Raw genomic sequence first — 19148 nt, 5'->3', positions numbered from 1 at the left:
AGGCCTGATATGGCCTGATCCCATGCAGCACGTCCATTTAGTGCTGTGGTGGTGCTATCAATGTGAGAAATCCGTAGATTTTTACTACAAATCTAACTACATGCCGCAGGTATCCTTGACGGTATACCCTTTAACCCCTCACCTCAGTCAACGATGCACTCACATGTTAGCTTTTCCAATTAGCTGCTGAAACATTTAGCAACTAATCAAAATGAAATGGCTCTTTAATATTATGCACAAATGAAACTGAATTCTGCACATGCAACGGCTACTGTGCAACAACAAAAGACACACTGCATCAGACATTCATGCATACACACAAACTGTCTATACTTTTCCCTTCAGGGGCCCGAACTTCAGTGGCTAACTGCCACTCGAGTATCTAATACTGCCTATCGGAATATTGCGCTGGCTGGCGTTAACTTTCTGTTGGGGGAGGTAAGGCAGACACAGGGGATATCGGCAGAACAGCGGCAAGCTTTAGCATGCATGTCAAGGCCGGGGGACGCTCCCTGAGCCAAATGCCAGTCTATAGATCGCAGAGGGGACTAAAGATCACATCATCGTCCACCCGGACACGGGTGACACCGGACAGCGGACGTGGGAGAGAGGGCGGACCGAATGATCCCTGCCAGGACGAGCCGTTATAGACAGCCGCTGTCATTACAGGGCAAACATGCACCCATACGAGTGCACAAACACACACACAGAAAGAGTAACACATACACGTACACGAGCCGTGACGACGAGGTTATAGACAAGCGCTGTCATTAGAAGAGTCTCTGCGGAGCTCAAATGATAACGAGTGAGGGGGAGTAAGAGGGGGAGGTGTTGACGAGGGTGACTGTCCAGCTGTCTGCAGGTGAGCGTGTGGCATTAGAGAGGTCAGCTGGATTTAACACACACTCACACACACACCAAGTACCTTTATAAAATGGACACAAAATAGGCTACATCACATATGTCTGCTTTGCTATTCAGTCTGTTTCACCTGGTTTGTGGGGAGTTTCTCAATTTTTGTCCGGTACCAGAGTCTGACAGTCTTATCTTTACATCCATACCAGTGCTTTGAAGATATATTAAACTTAGTCTGAATTAATTCAATGTGTTGATATCTATAGGGCAGAGCAGCTCCTCTCTTCTGTAATATTAATTTGTTCTATTTTAGTATAAAAAGTCACAAATTATGTTGAATTCTGACTTCTTCTTCTGGATAAGACGAAATATAACTGGTACATGTTCGCATTTCACGGTGGGCAATGAACTTCAAAAAAACACTGGAAAAAAAAACCTTCAAAATAACGTATTCCAATACGACATAGGGTCTGATCAACACTCCCTCGACACGGTGTCAACAAAAAACATTGTCTTGTTTGCTTCATTTTTGACAGCACAGAAAGTTACCCTGTGAAAGTGAGTGTGGGTCAGTAAACTCTCTGTGCTTTGATCAGTTTTGTAGCTATTTGACACAGACCCTTAAGCCTTTAAGCCTTACCCTTAAGCACAAAGTGAGAACTAGCCTCAGATCCAGTGGTGATATATAAGCCTCCTATGTAAGTGAGAGACATTTTGTGCAGGCACTACCTCTGTCATCAGATTAACACTCTTACTCACAATACGCCTTCCTCTGTCAGGAACCAGTCATTCTTAATGAAGCTCATAGATGAAAATTAGTTACGTGGCCATGGCAGGAGGCTCCAGACTAGTTCCAGCCAGGCTGTGCTTATGCCACCTGGACGGTTGATGTGTGCCACAGCAACAGCAACAACAACAGCATGTTGTCTGTCCTAGCTACAACATGTCTGTTTGTCAGCAGCAGAGCAAAGTGTTCTGGCACTTTCAATACTGTGGACACCTCCAGAAAGTTTATGTGGTATGATGGAAGACCCTCCCATTTTCCCACCATAAACTGAGACTCGTACATCCCACCCCAGCCCAAGCAAGATGCACCGTGTGCACACTGATATGTGTAATGTTGCTCTCCCATGGGGAACCTCCATCCACAGAACACTGGGGGCTTCCAGTATGCTAGGTCTGGCAGCAGTGAGAGGGGCATGGCAGCATTTGCCTTAACTGGGTGGAAGGGCAGATGACCAAGCTACGTCTTGATTTCACTTCTGGAGTCACAAAGGAACAACCATGTGGCTTGCGGATATCATACCTAGCAGACGCATCACTGACAACGCCGTCATCACCCTGTGGGAAGCGAGACATGACAGCAGACAGAGAGTTTAGTGCATCTGGCTTGCTCTGGTGGTGCAGTTAATTTCCACACCCAGGTAAATTAATGACTTGGTGGGGAGCAGAGAATTCTTTCGCCAGTTTAGGGAAAAACCAAGTCTTTGCAGATGCTGTACAACTTCCACTGTGTGGGGTGCAGCTTTCTCCTGGGAAGGGGCCATAAGGATTAGGTCATCTAAGTAGAACAAAACCCTGATCCCTTTCCTGTGTAATGGCTCCAGTGCCATTTCCATACACTTGGAGAACATACAGAGAGCTTGAGTAGCTGAATGGGAGCCTGTTGTACTGCTATTGTACTCCTTGGAAGGAGACACGCAGGAATTTTCTGTGCCTCGGAATGAGTAATGTGGAAATATGCATCTCTCAGGTTGATGGAAGTGAGCAAATTGCCAGGATGTATGCTTTCCATGTCTGATAGTCAGCATGTGGAAAGGCCACTTCATAATGTTCCTGTTGAACGGAGACTAAGTTGGTCTCTTCCTGCCTGTTTTCTTAGTAAGGGGAACGAACCCCCTCATTTTCCTCTCCTAGGGGGACTCAGGAGATCACTTTCTTCCCTGGAAGCTCCACCAGTCTTCTGTCAGGGCTGTTATCTCTGTCTGAGATGACACACACCCGGAAACTGTGAAGGGGCAGGGGGGCACTGGTGAACTGGAGCATGTGGCCTCTTGAAATTAGCCTTGGCATCCATGTTGTCATGAGTACCAGGCTTTGCCACTCTGAGCAGTGCTCTGCAAGTGGGTGTGTGTGTACATCTGTGGAGTGTCAGCTGACATGGTTTGCAGCCAGCTCATACCCTTCTCCTCCACTTTGTGAAATGAGTGCTTGTTCATCACCGCCCACGAGAAGGCCTTCTTGAAGAACACCAATCGGAACAGTGTCAGTTTTCAGCCCTGTGTGTTCAAACTCTGAGTCTGAAACAGGCATTGTTGAGATAGCTCAGCCTGACGAATTGGACATTAGTGACAATTCTTTATGGTCAGTAATGGACATTTTAAGTGTTGATTTACTGCTAATGAAAACGTGAGGAGGTGACCGACTTGCACCTGCTGCACTGTGTTCTGTGTGTGCAGCAGTGGGCACTGGGTCTGTGCCAAAGAAGCCATAAAATAATCAGTGAGAGCATAAATGGCCAACGGCCAATCATTGCCATTGACACTGTTGTGTATGAGGAGGTTCAGCGGGTGGGTTGGGCTAGATGCATGCTGGAGCCTGCAGTTGTGTGCTGAGGCACAGCTGCAGCAGCAATTGCAGCGCACTTCTTCATGGAGTGAGCATCTCTGCACTAGTGATGAGGCTGAGGTACAACTGTTCCCCATAAGGTGTGCCTCCTCACCCTCTCTGCTTCCTTGACAGCTTCATGCAGTTGAGCTCTGGCACTTTGGAGCACCCAGCAGCTCCAGTCTGATTACAGGGAGAAGATGAGATTTGTAAAGCCAAATATTTCTCTGCCATTGTCTGCCGTGCCATAATCCTGGATAAAGGCACCAAGCCAGGACAAGTTTACACAGCTCACCTCACCTGGTGCTGGCCCTGTGGAAAGAGTTTGTTCTGAGCTGCAATAATCTGACTGGACACTGGTGTGATTGGTCAGAGAGACGGGTGTAAACTTGATCCAGAAGAGTCAGCAGCGATGATTTGTGCTTGCTGTTGAAAGTTGCCTAAGGGAGAAGGGTGGTTGCTAGGCTCTGCTCTAGCATCGGGATGGAGGGAAACCCTTTTTCCATATCTTTGTGGACCTTGGTGAAAGGCTTAGCCTAGACACCAGCACTTTGAGTTAGTGCCCTCATAATCAGATTCCAGGTCTGTCAATGGGGAGACAGGAGAACTAGGAGGAAAGCCTGAGATGGAGGAAGCCATGTTGTCTGGCTCACGACCTCCATCAAGGTTCCATTCTGAGACATCTGAGAAGTCACTGCTGAAGATTAGCTTGTCTGTCTTGTCCTCTGGAGGGATGCTGCTGGGTGCATCCCAGCTTCCATCTCTGCCTGTCTCAACTCTGTGCATCTTTGTTTGTTTACTTATTGTTTTTAATGAATACTGTAATTTTAGAATGGAACGTTTATAGTCCATTTTGCACCAAACACCACTTTAATTCATAGGGCATCATAAATGTGAGAGCTCAGCATATTGCAAGGGGGACTGCAAGGAGGCCGTGGTCACCTCTCAGGGTATAACAGTGCAGAAGCATGACTGTAATACAAAACAAACATAAAAATTAGGAAGACTTGCACATTCACAACATCGTGGTTTTCATAGAATGATGTGATGCCCACTGCTGCTCTGTCAGCGTCTCAACTCCAACAAAATGATAAGACGCTTTTAACTAGCGTGTTTAAACATACAGTATCTCAAAGATTTTTTTTTTAGAATCAATTTGTCTTGCTAAGCTTACTGTTACTAGTGCTGGAGATTCAACTCTAGACAGCTCTTTGCCTAAAGGGGACAGGCAGCCTATCATTGCATAGTTTCACTCTGCTTCTCAGACTCCCACAGTGTGATGTGCCTCAAGGCGTGTACAAACGAGAAGCTTAGAGTTACACTAAACCGTACATCTGTCACTGAAACATCTCCTTCATTCTTTACAATAACAAGCTGCTGTATTAACACTGCCTGTTTTTACGTCCATGCTGGCTTTACAGCTGTGCGTGTGTAATTTCTGGAATCGAAAAACTCCTAAACTGCGCTGAAGCACTCGAGTATTCGGGAACAATAAACTTGACATTGCCTCTGAATGTCGGCGCTCATCAAATGGATCAAAGTGGTTGAAATATGTTCATTTCAATTACTCATATTAATATCATAAATGCTCTAACGCATCAGTCAAAACACTTCAAGAAATCTAGACAAGTGTAACAAGTATATCGAATTTTGCTGGAATTCATCAACATTTCTTGGTGTGACCTGGTCTAATAGCTCTTGTCAGCAACCATCAAAGAAGCTGAGCGCTCCATTTTGTGTCAGTTAGCACACAAATTGCTCCCTAATCCCTCCCATATTGTGTTTCCAATGGTCTTCTGTCACAACGCACGTGAGCACCATTTCTTTTCCTATGGGGAAGGCTGACAGGTAGTTTTCAGGTAAAACGGTGTCAGGTAGGCTCAAACGTCCCGACCATTGCTGCACATCGCCCCGAGCGCTCACACATCTCCATACTCTCCCTGACATGGAGACGTTTAATCTGAGGTGCTGAAACCTTTCTTCTGCCCTGGAGTTGTGTGTGTCTGTGTGTGAAAGCAGTGACTGTAGTTATGCGTTTCGCTCAGTGATATGTTAGCAATTATCTCCTCGAGTCCATTTTAACACATGGTACTTCACCTGTCTAGTTATTCATGAGACCAAAGGCTCAGGTCCTTCATATCAAAGACTTGGCTCAGGCTGTACTTGCTTATTGACAAGCACTCAGGAAAGGCTGTTTGTTGCTTGCTATGCAGTTCAGGGTTTGGGCTTATGTTTTTGCTTCGAGTTAGTCTTGCATCTTTGGTTCAGTAAGAAAATTACAACATGCATAACAAAAGCCACAACTGTGCATGCAAAACCTCAGTATATACAGTACGTGTGTCTGCCTTCTTTTTGTCTTGGTTTGACAAGGAACAGATGAGTTTTTATGAGTTATTTTTTTTACATAGTTTGACATTTTTATGTTCCTTTACTGTTTATTTTGCTGGTTAGCGTGTTGCATTTGGTGTTAGCACGTTCCGCAGCTAATGTGGTTGGTAGCATCTACTGTGTACCCACACGCTGGAGCAGTATTGCTGTGTTTGATACTCAGGGTCAGTCAAGAGAATCTGTGTGAATGTTAAACCTCATTTGAAGCCAGTTAAATAACCAGAGTAGGTGGTTGGATGTGGGAACATGTTTTTTCATGTAACTTTCTGTGGCGTCTGGCACAGTTAGAGCTAACGTTATCTCCACACACACAAGCTCAGCTGGTTTTTGTTGTTAGAGGAAATCTCCCTCTGCTGTGTGCTGCTTTGGCCGAATAAATGCTGTTGGGATGCCTAACGCTCCCCCTTGTCTCCCCCTTATCACATTATATTTACTAATTAACCAGCATCATGAGGCAGGTTACTCCTTTCAGAACACATGTAGGCTTATACCTCATTTTCATTCCTATTTGGAGCCAATAAACACATCCATCTTTTTTTTTTAATACAATTTCTTCTTTCATAAGATGTGTTGCCTTACATTGTTAATAGGGTTAAAAGAGGTAGAAGCATGTTTTGAATGGAGTATCCCTTTTATTTTTGTGATACTGTGATATAGTACCATCACAAATAAACAAAAACAAAGTACTGTGATAGAAATTTTCAGTCACATAGCCACCAATTACTTAACCTGCATTCTGTTAGTTAGTCTTCATTTGAAGATGACACCTCACCAAGCTAAGACAAAGTTGCCAATTGCTGGCCAGTGAAAACCTCCTAACATTAGTCCGTCTGCTTGTAAAACTACCATGTCTTCTTTCATTTGCTGTCTCTACATCTGTTAAATGCAGAATACAGTATGTGACATGACTAAGAAGTTATGTAAAGGGGCCTTTGATGGAGGTGTGCTGAGCAATAAAAGTAATGTATTAAGTAATGTAACTAATCATTTTTGATGTTGTGTAATGAGTTATTAAGTTTTCAATGAGAAATATGTAATAACTTATTTTCTTTTAAGTGACTTGCCAACCACTGCGATATACAGTATACGGCAGGTGATGTCAGCCATTATTATGCAGAAGAGCAGAGGACTTTTATTGTCCTAAGATTATATTCAGCTGTCAAAGAGAAGATTGTATAGATTAACTGCTTTAAGTATAAAATGAAATTATTTTTGATATCTGGTAAGACATTAAATCATCTGAATTTGTAGATAAATTGTCCTCACATTGTTGTGATGCATCTGCTCAGAACCATGTATTTGCAATTAATAGTAGAATGTAGACATTTGTTTGTAAATGGTGTTATAAGGGTGTTATTTGTGTGGACATTTATTTTAAAGTTGAATTGTGCCTTGATATACCAAAAACAGAACTGGAATTGGAAAACACACCTTGTGGGGGGAAAAAAGCCTCGAGAGAGCCCACATGTAAATAAAACACAGGTCAAACATAGAAGTACTTCACTTCTGAACAATTTCAGTGTTGAGTTGCAACTGTTTTGTTCTACAATCCAAATAGCACTGACTCAGAAGCCCAAAAATCTATCTGTAACTCTTCCTCTTCTCTTTATCTAATTATCCTCCTTTCTGCTTAATGTTAAAGTCCCCCTCCAATCAGAAACATGTTTTTCTTCTTGTTCCTACAGTTGAATGTTTGACCTTCACTCTGCAGAATGATGCATGGGCCGAGCTTGAAACTAGTTTTCACATTCATCTGCTGAAAGTGGAAATTTTCTCTGTGCTCATTTAAAATCCAGTTTTAAAGTGGGCCTATATGAGCGTGATTTGTGACATCACACACACAAGGGTTAGGGTTGCGACATTTCAAGTAGTGGTTATGGTTATGGTTAAGGTAAGTCTCCAGGAAATGAAAACCTATTGTGTGTGTGTGCGTGCGTGCGTGCGTGCGTGTGCGTGCGTGTGTGTGTGTGTGTGTGTGCAAGTGAGAGAGACGGGATGAACAGCCTGTCTGTCAGGTGTTGGTACTCACATTAGTCATGTAAAAAGCAAAGGATTCTGGGAGGTAACAATGGCCAACACAAAGCACATCCAGACTCCTCTCAGTGTCATCCGATCTCTTGTGTGTGTGCGCATGCGTACGTACGTACGTGCATGCATGTGTGCGAGGGCAGATAAGTGCATGTGTGGGTGTCTGTGTCTGTGTTTGTGTGTGTGTGTGTGTGTGTGTGTGTGGTGGGGGGGCTTTCTTTAGGTTGTGAGGGCGCCTCATTGGCTGCCACGTTGGGGTCAAGCTGAGGTCAGGACATGTGTGATGGATAGACCGCTGCCCTTCTCCCAGTCCTCTCTCCTCCTCTGGGCCTCAGACCTGCTAAAGCGCCCTGACTGTGCTCTCGTCTGTGCACATGTCTTTGTGTCACTCCATTTGGCCAAGTGGGACTGCTTCAACAGACAAACGGAGCTCAAAGAAACCTGCAGACAGCTCTTTGAGGTGAGTTCTGCCGTGGATGTAAAGTCAGCCTCTAACCTAACACCTAATCTCTGCCTTTCCTCACACTAAACACCACCACACTCTTTACTGCTTCACTCACTGTTTGATCACATACACATGCACGACAAACAGCCACTAACCACATGATGTCATCTCTCCCGTCTTTCCCCTCCTTCTCTTCCTCCATCATACTGTCAATCCCTCTATTGGCTCCTTCCCCTTATCGCACATGGAGACGCACATCTGTCGATGGAGGAATTCATTTTGGCTGCCAATCACAACAGGGGAGTGGTCAATGAGCGCAGACGTGCCAATACCTCGACTACCCTGATGAGTGACTTCTGTCTGTCTGACTCTCTCTGTCTCTCTGGGCTTCCAGCACTTTCTGTCTGAGCAGAAAGTGTCTGAGAGGACCATGGCTGACCACAAAGACACCAAGGACTAGGATCTGTGTGTAAGAGCGCAGTCTGATCAGTGCAGGTGTCACTGCAGAGGCCTGGAGGACACACTGAGTATATTGTGATCACATCCCTGAACCTCTCACTTGCATAATGCTTAGGACATGAAGATTTCTCTATTATAATGGAGAAATGAAGCTGAACCTCAAAAGCTTTGGTCAATGAGGTTTGATGGCAGTGCCAAATGGATATTTTCCATAGGTGGTACAACGACCCGGGCCTCTGGATTTATTCCTTTTACAAAACCCTTCTCATTTGCTTCCTTCTCTTTTTAGGTAATACTCTGAGAACTTTATGGTCTTCTCCACTGTCTTTTTCACACACACACACACACACACACACACACACACACAAATACATTTAAGCCTCTAAGAAAAATGAGAAAATGAAATCAACAAGGTGAGAATTCTGAGGGAGAGGCATCAGTTTGACACTAACATTTTTTTAAACGTATTTCCTCTCTGTTTCTGTCTCACTCTCTGCTGAGTGTGTGTGTGTGTGTGTGTGTGTGTGTGTGTGTGTTTGCTGCTATGCTTGCATGCGTAAACCTGTCCCTGATCTTCACATCCTCCAACACCTGTATTTGCATTTGTTCATGAACAAGTAAAACCATCCTGTCACTGCATTTCTGTATGTGTGTGTGTGTGTGTGTGTGTGTGTGTGTGTGTGCGTGGTTTTGCAAATACCTGTCCACTCTCAGGTGAAGGCCTATGAGCCTTGTTGTCAGCTTTGCATCTTTGTCCGTCCACTGTTTGCTGCTGGAGAAAAACAGTGTTTTAAGGAGGGCGCACGCTGTGTGACGTCTCAGGAAAGGATTTCTACAGTCTTTGTTTTTTAGCCACAGACAGTAAACTATTGCAGCACCCTGTGAAGACAGAGTCCTTCACAGCATGGATTCAGGTTCAGAATAAAAGAGTTGGGGAGGTGAAATGGTCCCCAGCATCCTCCAAAATAAAAATACTCCATCATAATTAAGACATTATTGATATCTTGAATAATTTAGTACCTAAATAGAAGCCCGTCAAAGCTACTCATGTGGACAAGAAAAATGTAAACATAAGAAAATATAGGCCTGGAGACATCTGACATACAATAAATGTGCTTTTAAATTTTGGAGAATCTCATTTCTTGGTAATTGATGTTACATTTTTTTAAGTGCTTCTATGAGCTCGCATTTGCACAAAAAATGCAGAAGAACATAAAGAATTCAAAAACATAACAAAAAACATTAGAAATTCAAAAATCAGCCTTTTTTTTAACCGAAACAGATTTTCCTATTCACATGCTGATATTTAAAATGTATGTTTCTAAATGAGATTTGTTTCTTGTAATTCTATACTGGAAATGACCTTTGTTAAATATTATTTTAAATTATATTCCTGTTTCATCTGGAATGTTCATTTGATTGTATGAAGTATAACCTACTTGCATCATTGGTATTTTAGGTTAGTATATGAAGTTTCTGAATCAGAATTTTCACTCCTTATTTCCCCAACATGTTTTAAAATTATCATGCACGTTAATAACGTTCAATTAGAGATTCACTGTTTGCCTGTTTGTCAAAGGACTAGCCTAAAAATTCTTTCCGTTGCCGGAGCTGTTTTAAGTGCACAATAAGTTCATCTGACCGTCAAAGTCACAGTCATTTTTCATATGTTGTGTTCCGATCGTTTCCATGGCCCAAATGTCTAGTTGGCACAGGGCGCACGTCTATATTAAGCCGCATCAAGGACACCAAATGACTGCATCGAATTTCTGTGTCACCCCCTTAAAGTCAGACGCTTTAAACATCTTCTCCTCCTTCACAAAGCCTTAATGGTTTTCGTCAAACATCTGTCATCGTCCATGTGTTTATCTGAAGGCCCTAATGGGAACCATCAGGCAGATTCTGTTGGTCGGGCCACTGAAAACGTCCTGTTGAGGTTCTTCTTAGCATTTAGCAAAGACTCTGAATGTGTTTTGGTCAAACAGGCCGTCGGAGCTGGACTGTGACTGCATTGTTGAGCTGCTTGTTTGCCTGGTGTGGTCTGTAAACTGTTGTTTATGTGGGTGGTGCTGGGACAACAAACTCAAACTGTGACCGAGGATTGACCCCGGGGTCTCTTTTGAAGATCAGCTGCGTTTCTAATCCTCTCTTTGTGGCCCCTGCATAGCGCACAGGGGCCTGGAGGGAGAACCGTCCATCTTAAACTTCCCGTAAGAAGTTCGTTTATGGGGATCTCCAGGAACACAGTGATAGGCTTTAATTTTACGTGGAATTGTTTGATCTAAATGAGCTAATAACTGATTGAAATATGAAACAAAAAATAACTCTTCCTCTTCGTTTTATTCTCTAATAGAATTTCATTTTTAATCTGCATTTAAATTAATTTAATGTGGAAAATCTTGTCAGGTTTGGAAACCTACTCGAAAAAAAATTAATTCAATTGGAAACTGGGGCCAAATGAGCAACTATGTGCCAAAGTGTTGTCAGTCCCTGTTGCACAGAGGTGAATTTGGAATTTCGAGCAAAAACAGGTAAACGCCAGATGTGCAGAATGAGAGGAGTCACTGTGAAAATGTGAGATGAATTAGGCTGCTGATTAATATTTTATCGAGGCTCGTAAACACAATCAAAATTAAATTAAAAACTTTTACATTTGCAGATCAGGCAGTGAAATTAATATGTTACAAAGCCAGAAATATAAAGTCTGTAATATTATGGTGAGTTTTGATGAGAACTAATTTTTCCTGAACATTTTTACAGTTCTCGCCGTGAAATCATAAGTTGTTAAAAATTTAACAAAATGTTTTTGTTTTTGTTTTTGTTTTGTTTTTTTCAGTTAGACCATATCTCTGACTTTTAAAACAGCCTGATTTAAGCATTTAAAAATGTATATTCCCTCGATCAAAATAATGTTAGACCATTACAGGTCAAAAGAATAAAATTCTTTGGATACAGCATGTAAATCTAATCCACGTGCTTTCATCGGTCTAATCTTTCTCAGTAGCCCTGTCATATCATTTAAAGTGTGTTTAACCAAAAAGCAGAAATACTGATAGAAAAGGCCACCGTATCTAACTACTTTTCTTTTTGCCTTAACAATTCCCAACAATCTGCTATTAGAAGAATAAAAATAGATGTTACGTGAACATTAATTTACATTGTTACCGACTTCTTACTGAAAATCAAGGCTATTGTAATTGTTTTGTTAAAACAAAATACTTTGTGAGACAGAGCACATACGTATCTTTTTTTCCTTCTTGCTCACACTCATTCAGGTTGGCCTGACTAACACAGAGGGGCCCTTGAGCAACAACTCTGTGTACATAATTCACTATTTATACCGAAACAACTCCTCTCACAACAAAATGAGGGCGTCTGCAGTTACCAAACCAACCTTGTCACACGTTTCATACAAATCATTCACTGAATGTAGAAAAATACCAGAAACAACAATACATGACAATGTCGACAGAGAATATACTAGAGGTGTGATGAATAAAACAGAGGTCGGCTACATGACTTACTCTCTTTTTCCATGCTTGCTGTTGCTGAATTAGGCTGAGCAGCCTGCGCTGCAGCCTCAGCAGGTCTCCACAGCTCCAATAGAGCAGCTCCTGCAGGTGGATCCAAGGTAAAGGTGAACGTCGCTCATTAATCATGGCTCTTTTGGCGGTGTTTGCCCTTTTATGGTAAGATGGACTCGCCGGCTGCACACCAGGAATCAAAACAGCAAGAGAATCAGGACCCCCCCTTTTTTTTTAGTTTGGAAATTGGACGGAGGATAGAAGCTACCTTGAACCTGAAATGTGAAATAATACTAAACAAAACTTTAAGTTTTTAGTCCAGTGCATATTATTCCACTTATAATCTAAATTGGTTTTAAAGACAACATGAGAGTTTTTCCGCTTAAAATTCAATATCCTTCAAGAACAGATTTACAAATCAGGCGTAAATATAGCAAAACTTAAAATAATATCTGTCGGTAAATCAAAGTTATGTAGCTGACTGTGCACTGCTGCAAGTTTTCACTGTTCATCGTGTCATCAGGTGGGGACGATGACACCTCCGTGTGACTTGGGGAGCTGAGGAGTTAACGCTGACAGGGCCAGTGGAGCCCCATCCTTGTCGATAGCCTAACCTCGATGTTTTAATCAATAGAGCTTCTTTTTTGTCCCCTCAATGAGGCCAGAGCTCGATAAGGTTGTCATCACAAATGACGCTGACGTCCGCGCTCTCATCTCCTCCGTGGATAAACATGCCTTTATAATGCCAATAACTCTTTACCCCAGGGACGGGAGCGCGCACGGCCGCATACATTTAGAGACTCTGCTCCGCGTAAAAGCGACACGTGCGGCTTCTCAAACGATGGGAAAATGGACAGAGCTTTCCTTTCCTGTCGGTAGAGCTTAAAATGAATGTCTGATGGGCGGTCTTGGGTGGAAGATTTGCTTTAAAATCATCTGAAAAGTCTAATTCTGTCTCTCCCAACACTTCCCCTCAGCAATGACACAGGAATACTTGAGATAAACGCAGTTTAATACACATGATTGACCCGTAAACGTCTCTCTGGACAAAACATTTTGTATGTGCTCCACTGGATTAAATAGATAACAGATAAAAGCCTGGAACACACATGGCCACACACCTGGAACACACATGGCCACACACGACCGGTTCCCCAACTGATAAAACTCAGCATCCCGCTGTTAATACATGAAAGCATTACGCATCATGCAAATCTCACACAATAGACATTCAGACAGTCGCGACACACAAACACACAGGCCTCAAACACAGAGGTGACAGTGATTAAGGATTAAGGAGGTACGATAACAATGTAGTCTATAACGATTAATAAACGAGGTCGTCTCGTTGATTGTTTGATGCCTAATTGACGACATCCAGTGCAAGCAGCCTGGCCGTGGCCATGACGCGCATCTTTGGCATTATTTGAGGTATTTGTTTGTGTGTGCAGCTTTGTGACTTTACATTGGCACATTCTGCAGCACAGGTCAGGAGCAGGTGTGAGGAAGGTACTGAATAACTTTTGCACCATCATAGTCGTGGCGTGTTTGACGTCAGATTTCAAACGAAAGTGGACACATTTTTTTAAACCATGGCCTGCGTTTGTTTGGACAGCAATGTCATCGTTCTTCTGAACACAATACACCATATAAAACATATCTAGGACTCAGAAATTGTCCACATTATTGTCCAAAGTCCCAAATAGTGCATTAACTCATCCTAAATGTCACCTATCAACCAGCACTTTGACTCTGATACACTGTGTATGAGCTTTGATATATACAGGCCGCCTGTGGCCCAAAGAGGTAAAGAGGCAGTTGGTTTTTAGTTGGAGGAGTAAGGATCAGCTCCCGTGGAAGAAACCGTGGAGGATGTGGGAGATGGAGTAGAGGGAGCTGACACAGACTTCTCTGACTCTGCATCGTCCATTTTTTCTTGAATCCGCTCTCCCCGGTCTGAGGAGGCAGCTTTGGCCGGCAGCAGCCCTTCTTTCTCCCTCTTCTTCTGCTTCATCCTTCGGTTCTGGAACCAGATTTTCACCTGAGTCTCATTCAGCTGCAGCGCGGCTGCGATCTCGACGCGCCGTGCACGGGTCAGGTACTTGTTGAAGTGAAACTCCTTTTCCAGCTCCGTCAGCTGCTTGGTGGTGAAGTTGGTCCGGACGGTGTTCGGCTGACCCCCGAAACCGTACTCCCCGGACCTGCCTGCAAACGGAGAAACAAATCACCGTGGATTTGTAGAACAGTTACCCAACATGTTCTCTTCTCACAACATGCATGAGGTATGAGACAATTGCTTGTGCCTGGGAGCAACTTTTACGCAGCGAGAAGCAACTTTTACGCAGCAGTCAAATCATGTCAGCTATAAACATGCTGTAATACATGCGCCACAGGTTTACAATAACACTAAAACATATCATCTGCCACTACATTCTAATACCTCATACAATAAGGGTTATCCCCAGCCTTCAGTCTTTTCCTATAAAAGAGCATAACTAACTATGGAGATGGTACAATCACACAGGAAGTATTCAAATTTCATGCGTAAAATTGATATTACTTTTAAGTGACAGAGTGTTTATAGAAATTACACTTTGTGCCATTGCTGCAGTTTCAACTTGGCACCCACCTGTTTTTGGTGGGTTCCTCTTGACTTTCATCCAGTCGAAGGTCTGTGCAGAAGACGCGCTTTCAGACAGAGGTGAACAGCAAGCTTCCAGGTGAGCTGCGTGCAGTGGTGACAGCGGGTTTGAGCACCCAGGAAAGGGCGTTGCTTGCTCGTGTCCGCTGCCATAGGCAGCGTGGGCATACTGTAGCTGACCCAGGGGGGCGGCGCTGTAACCTTGACGATGCTGAGAGACCATGGAGGAAGAAATATTACCCGAGTACATCAGCGGGCCGCACTGGGGGAATCCCGCTGTGGAGTCTACTTCCTGGTTCAGCGCGTAATGGTTATACGTAGAACAGAAAGTTTGGGGTCCATAGCTGGAGCTGCAGGCCGGGTGGGCCCCATAGGCGAGACCCAGCGAGCTCGCAGTAGACTGGTATGACCCCGTCTGGTGAGGGATGCCGTCAGGGGAACCCCTGCTCGCCATGAAGCGGTCATCTGCCCCGCAGTTATTGACAGTGACCGCACAGGACTGGAAAGTTGTAATCCCGTGGTCCGAGTGGAACGCCCTGACAGAGCATGAGCCACCTTCACCGCTCATCACCGAGTAGTCTAAGAAACTGCTCATTGTAGCATCGTTCTACCAGGGCCGAGGGACCGTCCGCTCATCAGACACCCTCTGATCTCTTCCTCTCTCCCCTCGTACCCTGAGTGACCGTGCCAACCTTTACCTATACTCTGTCCCTATCAGTGGAGGAAGGGGGAGCGCACTGACCGATATCAATGAACGGGTGCTGTCACGTGGGCCCGGGTCAGCCAGTGAGGTACTTGTCCTTATCCCCTTAGCCGGTGACAGATTGGTGTTTGAGTGGCTATTTAAATTCCAGGCGCTCGTCGATCAAGGTGACGCGCGTCGCCACTAATGTATTGGCCGAGCAAACAATGAGCTGGGAGGCAGACGACGGTGGACAGCTCCGGGGTCGCTTGAAGAGCGGGGAACGGCAAGCACATCGTCTTCTAACCCCCGCTGTGCACTCTCCTGCCCGGGAAAAGATGAACGGTTTACCCTTTGCAACCTCTTCACGAGGACGACCCAGCCCTCTGACCTCAGGTACGGTATTTTTGGAATAGAGAGGAGAATAGGTGTGCGTGCATGTTTGTGTTCGTGCTCATGCGCGCACGCGGTTGTGCGTGTGCCCTCCGTGTGTGTCTGTCTTCTCTCGAGCATAACAACCGTGATGTCCCACAAATAATAGTGTCATTCTCTGCGGGATGGATGGATAGCTGGATAGTGTGTGTTTGTGTGCCACCGCCACAGGCTATGGTGGGCTCTCAGTGTCCCATTCCAATGCGGAGTGTTTCACGCTTTAACACTGCGAGGGATTTGCTTAGCAAATATTGTCACAGTGTGACATGAGGATGGAGAAAGGCTTCACTCCTGACACAAGCAGAAAGTACTCCAGTTCAGTCTCAGAGGGCTTTCTTTTTTTAATCTAACTTTGCTGCCTATCAGGGTCGCATTATGTTTGGCTGCTTCAGTACTTGCCAGGAGGTCACAGGTGACGTAACGACAAGACAACACATTAAACATTAAGATGATGTGGTATTAATTTTTTCCCTCCCAGGGTCATGGGGGTCTGCTATCTACTCTGATTTCACTCCCACATGTATTCATTATGCATGTATAGTGATCAAATGATCTGATAATGCGCGGCCCGTCGTGGAGCTAATGCGCCCATATAGCCCGAGGTGCGAGTGTGGGCTGATTATCCTGTTAAGTTCATCAAATAAAGCTGTTGGAGAAATTAATGGCCACAGAAAGCTGCGCTGGGAAGAAAGGGAAAGCAGCCAGAGCAGCGGGGAGAGTGTGCGTGGGAGAGCTGCAGTATAGCGATAGCAGAGTGCAGGGCCAACCTGTCACTGAGGAAGGAAAAGAAAGGGGAGGGAGGAGGAAGGAAGAGAGGATCACATGGATGGATGAGCGCCCCCGTTGGCCGTATGTGGTCCAACACCCAAAATGCTCCGTACAGTGTGTTTATAAATGTATGACGACAGTATTCCCAGAGACAGACAGACAGACAGACAGACAGGCAGATAGATAGATAGATAGATAGATAGATAGATAGATAGATAGATAGATAGATAGATAGATAGATAGATAGATAGATGTGGTGGTGGAAAGTAATAATGTAGTTATGTACAACTATCAGGTGTTTGTACTTTAGGAAGGAGGAATGGCGTACCTTTTACTCTGCTTTATTTATCTGATGGCTATAGTTACTTTTCAGATATTAACTTGATGATAACTTTAGGAAATGATACTCATCAGTATATGCAGAATTTAACACCACCTCGACCAGCTGCATGATTAAAATGCTGCTTGCATTTCATCAGTAATAATGATCTCATGTCTTTTTTTTGGGGGGGGGCATTCTGCTGCCTTATGTTTTCATATTTACTATTTTGATTTTGATTTGATTGATTTTTAACATGACTTCTTTGATATTGAGTGTTTGCACAGTGTGTTACCGCTACTTTTCCTTAAGTAAAGGATATCTGAATACTTCTTCCACTCCCTTTAGGCTAACATGTAAGTCGGATTAAATACGAGTTGCCAGACTAAAATACACGTGACCGTCTTTTCAAATTTGATACTTGAAAGTTTTCATACATTTCAACTCATGGAATAATACAGAAAGGGAAGTTGTGATGCGAAATTCCCACCAGTGAAAAAAAGCGCAGTGGGGTCAATACCACCCCCTCGACCCCTCCTCTCTTCCCTTAGCCTCCTCTGCAACAGTAATGAGTGGGCGCAGTGGATCATTGGCTTGCCTGCCTGTGGAAACTTCGCCAGGCCTTGGAGCCTTCTTGGCTCTTTGTGTGAACACATGTGTGCGCAGAAAGGGCGCGCTGTCTCGGAATGATTTGGTTATACTGGCCCCGCGGTTAGTCACCGGGTGCTGGAGTGTAGGAGTGTAGAGTATCTGCCCCTCCCCCGCTTTTACCCCTCTACACTGCTCCTTAAACACACACACACACACACACACACACACACACACACACACACACACACACACACACACACTCCAGTTAACCAGTAGGCTAATGTTCAGCCAGTCGATGGGCTGCTTATGGCTTCCAGATTATTCGATAACCGCCGCTGAACTCTTGGTCTTATGAATTTCGCGCGTGGAGATGAGTTTCTGAATCGATCCGGGCAGGCCGGCGTCGCAACCGGTGGTTGTTTTTGCTGTTCCCGCACACAAAGCTGCTGTGGTGAAATAACCTATTGAGTCAAGCTGTGAATGAGCTAATATATCTGATTCCCATAAGTCAACTCAAGTGCAATACAATAGAGCAAGACCATTCATAATCCCCATATTGACCTCCAAGACTTTCTACTGCTCCATAAAGCTGAAAAATCCCCCCAAAACGTACCAACTCCCTTGCTAAAGTAAGCCAGATATTGCATAATGAACCTCTCTCTGCAGCTATTTTTAGTAAATGTATGGTTGATAAATAAGGATCTAACCCAGAAGTAGTCTGTTTTGAGTTTGTGCTACTTTTAACACACTGGCAGAAGTGTGCAGCCTCATAACAGGCAGCTACTGCATGCTGCCGCTGTCGCCGAGCCAGAGCCGTGTTTAAACAAGCTATAAAAATGAATTATTACCAAACGCATGCAGAGACTCGGCCCCCTTTTAGCCCAGGAATTGGGGAGTCCCGTATGAAAATGTAAGTGGGGTTTTATTTGTGCACATTACGCCACAATTGGTCTCCTTAATGTCCGTCTCATTCATGCCACGGAGTGATTTATGAGCTCCTGAAGGCAAACATGGCTCGGGCATTTGCCTGCAACATGCACACAATGTTAAGAGCCCCTGTCATGCTAAGATCCGAGCAGGCGTATTTGCTTTTGCTCTGCAAAGTATGAAGTTTGAAGGTGAAAATAAAAATAATCAGCGTTAGGGTTTCTGCAGGCAGCATGAAATGGTGCTAACATTTCTGTGTAAATTAAAGAAAAAAAAAAGAAAAGGGGAAAAAAAGACCTAAAGTAATTTCAGCAAAGCAAATGCTGCTATGCGGTATAATAATTTGTTAATTAACTGCTCATTTGCAGAAATGTAAAAGTTAATTTACATAAAAAAGTTTGCTCACCAAAGTTTTAAATCAGAAAAAATGTCTGCCTTCGCTTTCATTTTGTAAAAAAGACAGACTTCCTCTATTAGTAAAC

At 44.0% G+C, this 19148-nt stretch overlaps 1 protein-coding gene across 1 annotated transcript; it reads right to left on the bottom strand.

The window, feature by feature from the left end:
• Positions 1-14131: 14131 nt before the first annotated feature.
• Positions 14132-15548, bottom strand: hoxa1a (homeobox A1a). Its single transcript, XM_076754906.1, has 2 exons — positions 14936-15548; positions 14132-14511 (listed from the first exon to the last, which is right to left on the bottom strand). The coding sequence occupies exons 1-2, from the start codon at positions 15540-15542 to the stop codon at positions 14132-14134; spliced, it is 987 nt and encodes a 328-aa protein (XP_076611021.1). The 5' UTR covers positions 15543-15548.
• Positions 15549-19148: the final 3600 nt, after the last annotated feature.

This window comes from Chaetodon auriga, chromosome 17 (assembly GCF_051107435.1).
Source record: "Chaetodon auriga isolate fChaAug3 chromosome 17, fChaAug3.hap1, whole genome shotgun sequence".
Lineage (NCBI taxonomy): Eukaryota > Metazoa > Chordata > Actinopteri > Chaetodontiformes > Chaetodontidae > Chaetodon > Chaetodon auriga.
Note: the sequence above shows the minus strand (reverse complement) of the source record. Positions and strands in the feature narration are given on the sequence as shown.

Bases quoted from the DNA above. Each gene is read 5' to 3' on its own strand.
- hoxa1a (XM_076754906.1), bottom strand. From the start codon at position 15,542: ATGAGCAGTTTCTTAGACTACTCGGTGATGAGCGGTGAAGGTGGCTCA. The intron at 14,512-14,935 runs GTGGGTGCCAAG...CTCCGTTTGCAG, and splicing joins GAGGAACCCACCAAAAACAG to GCAGGTCCGGGGAGTACGGT.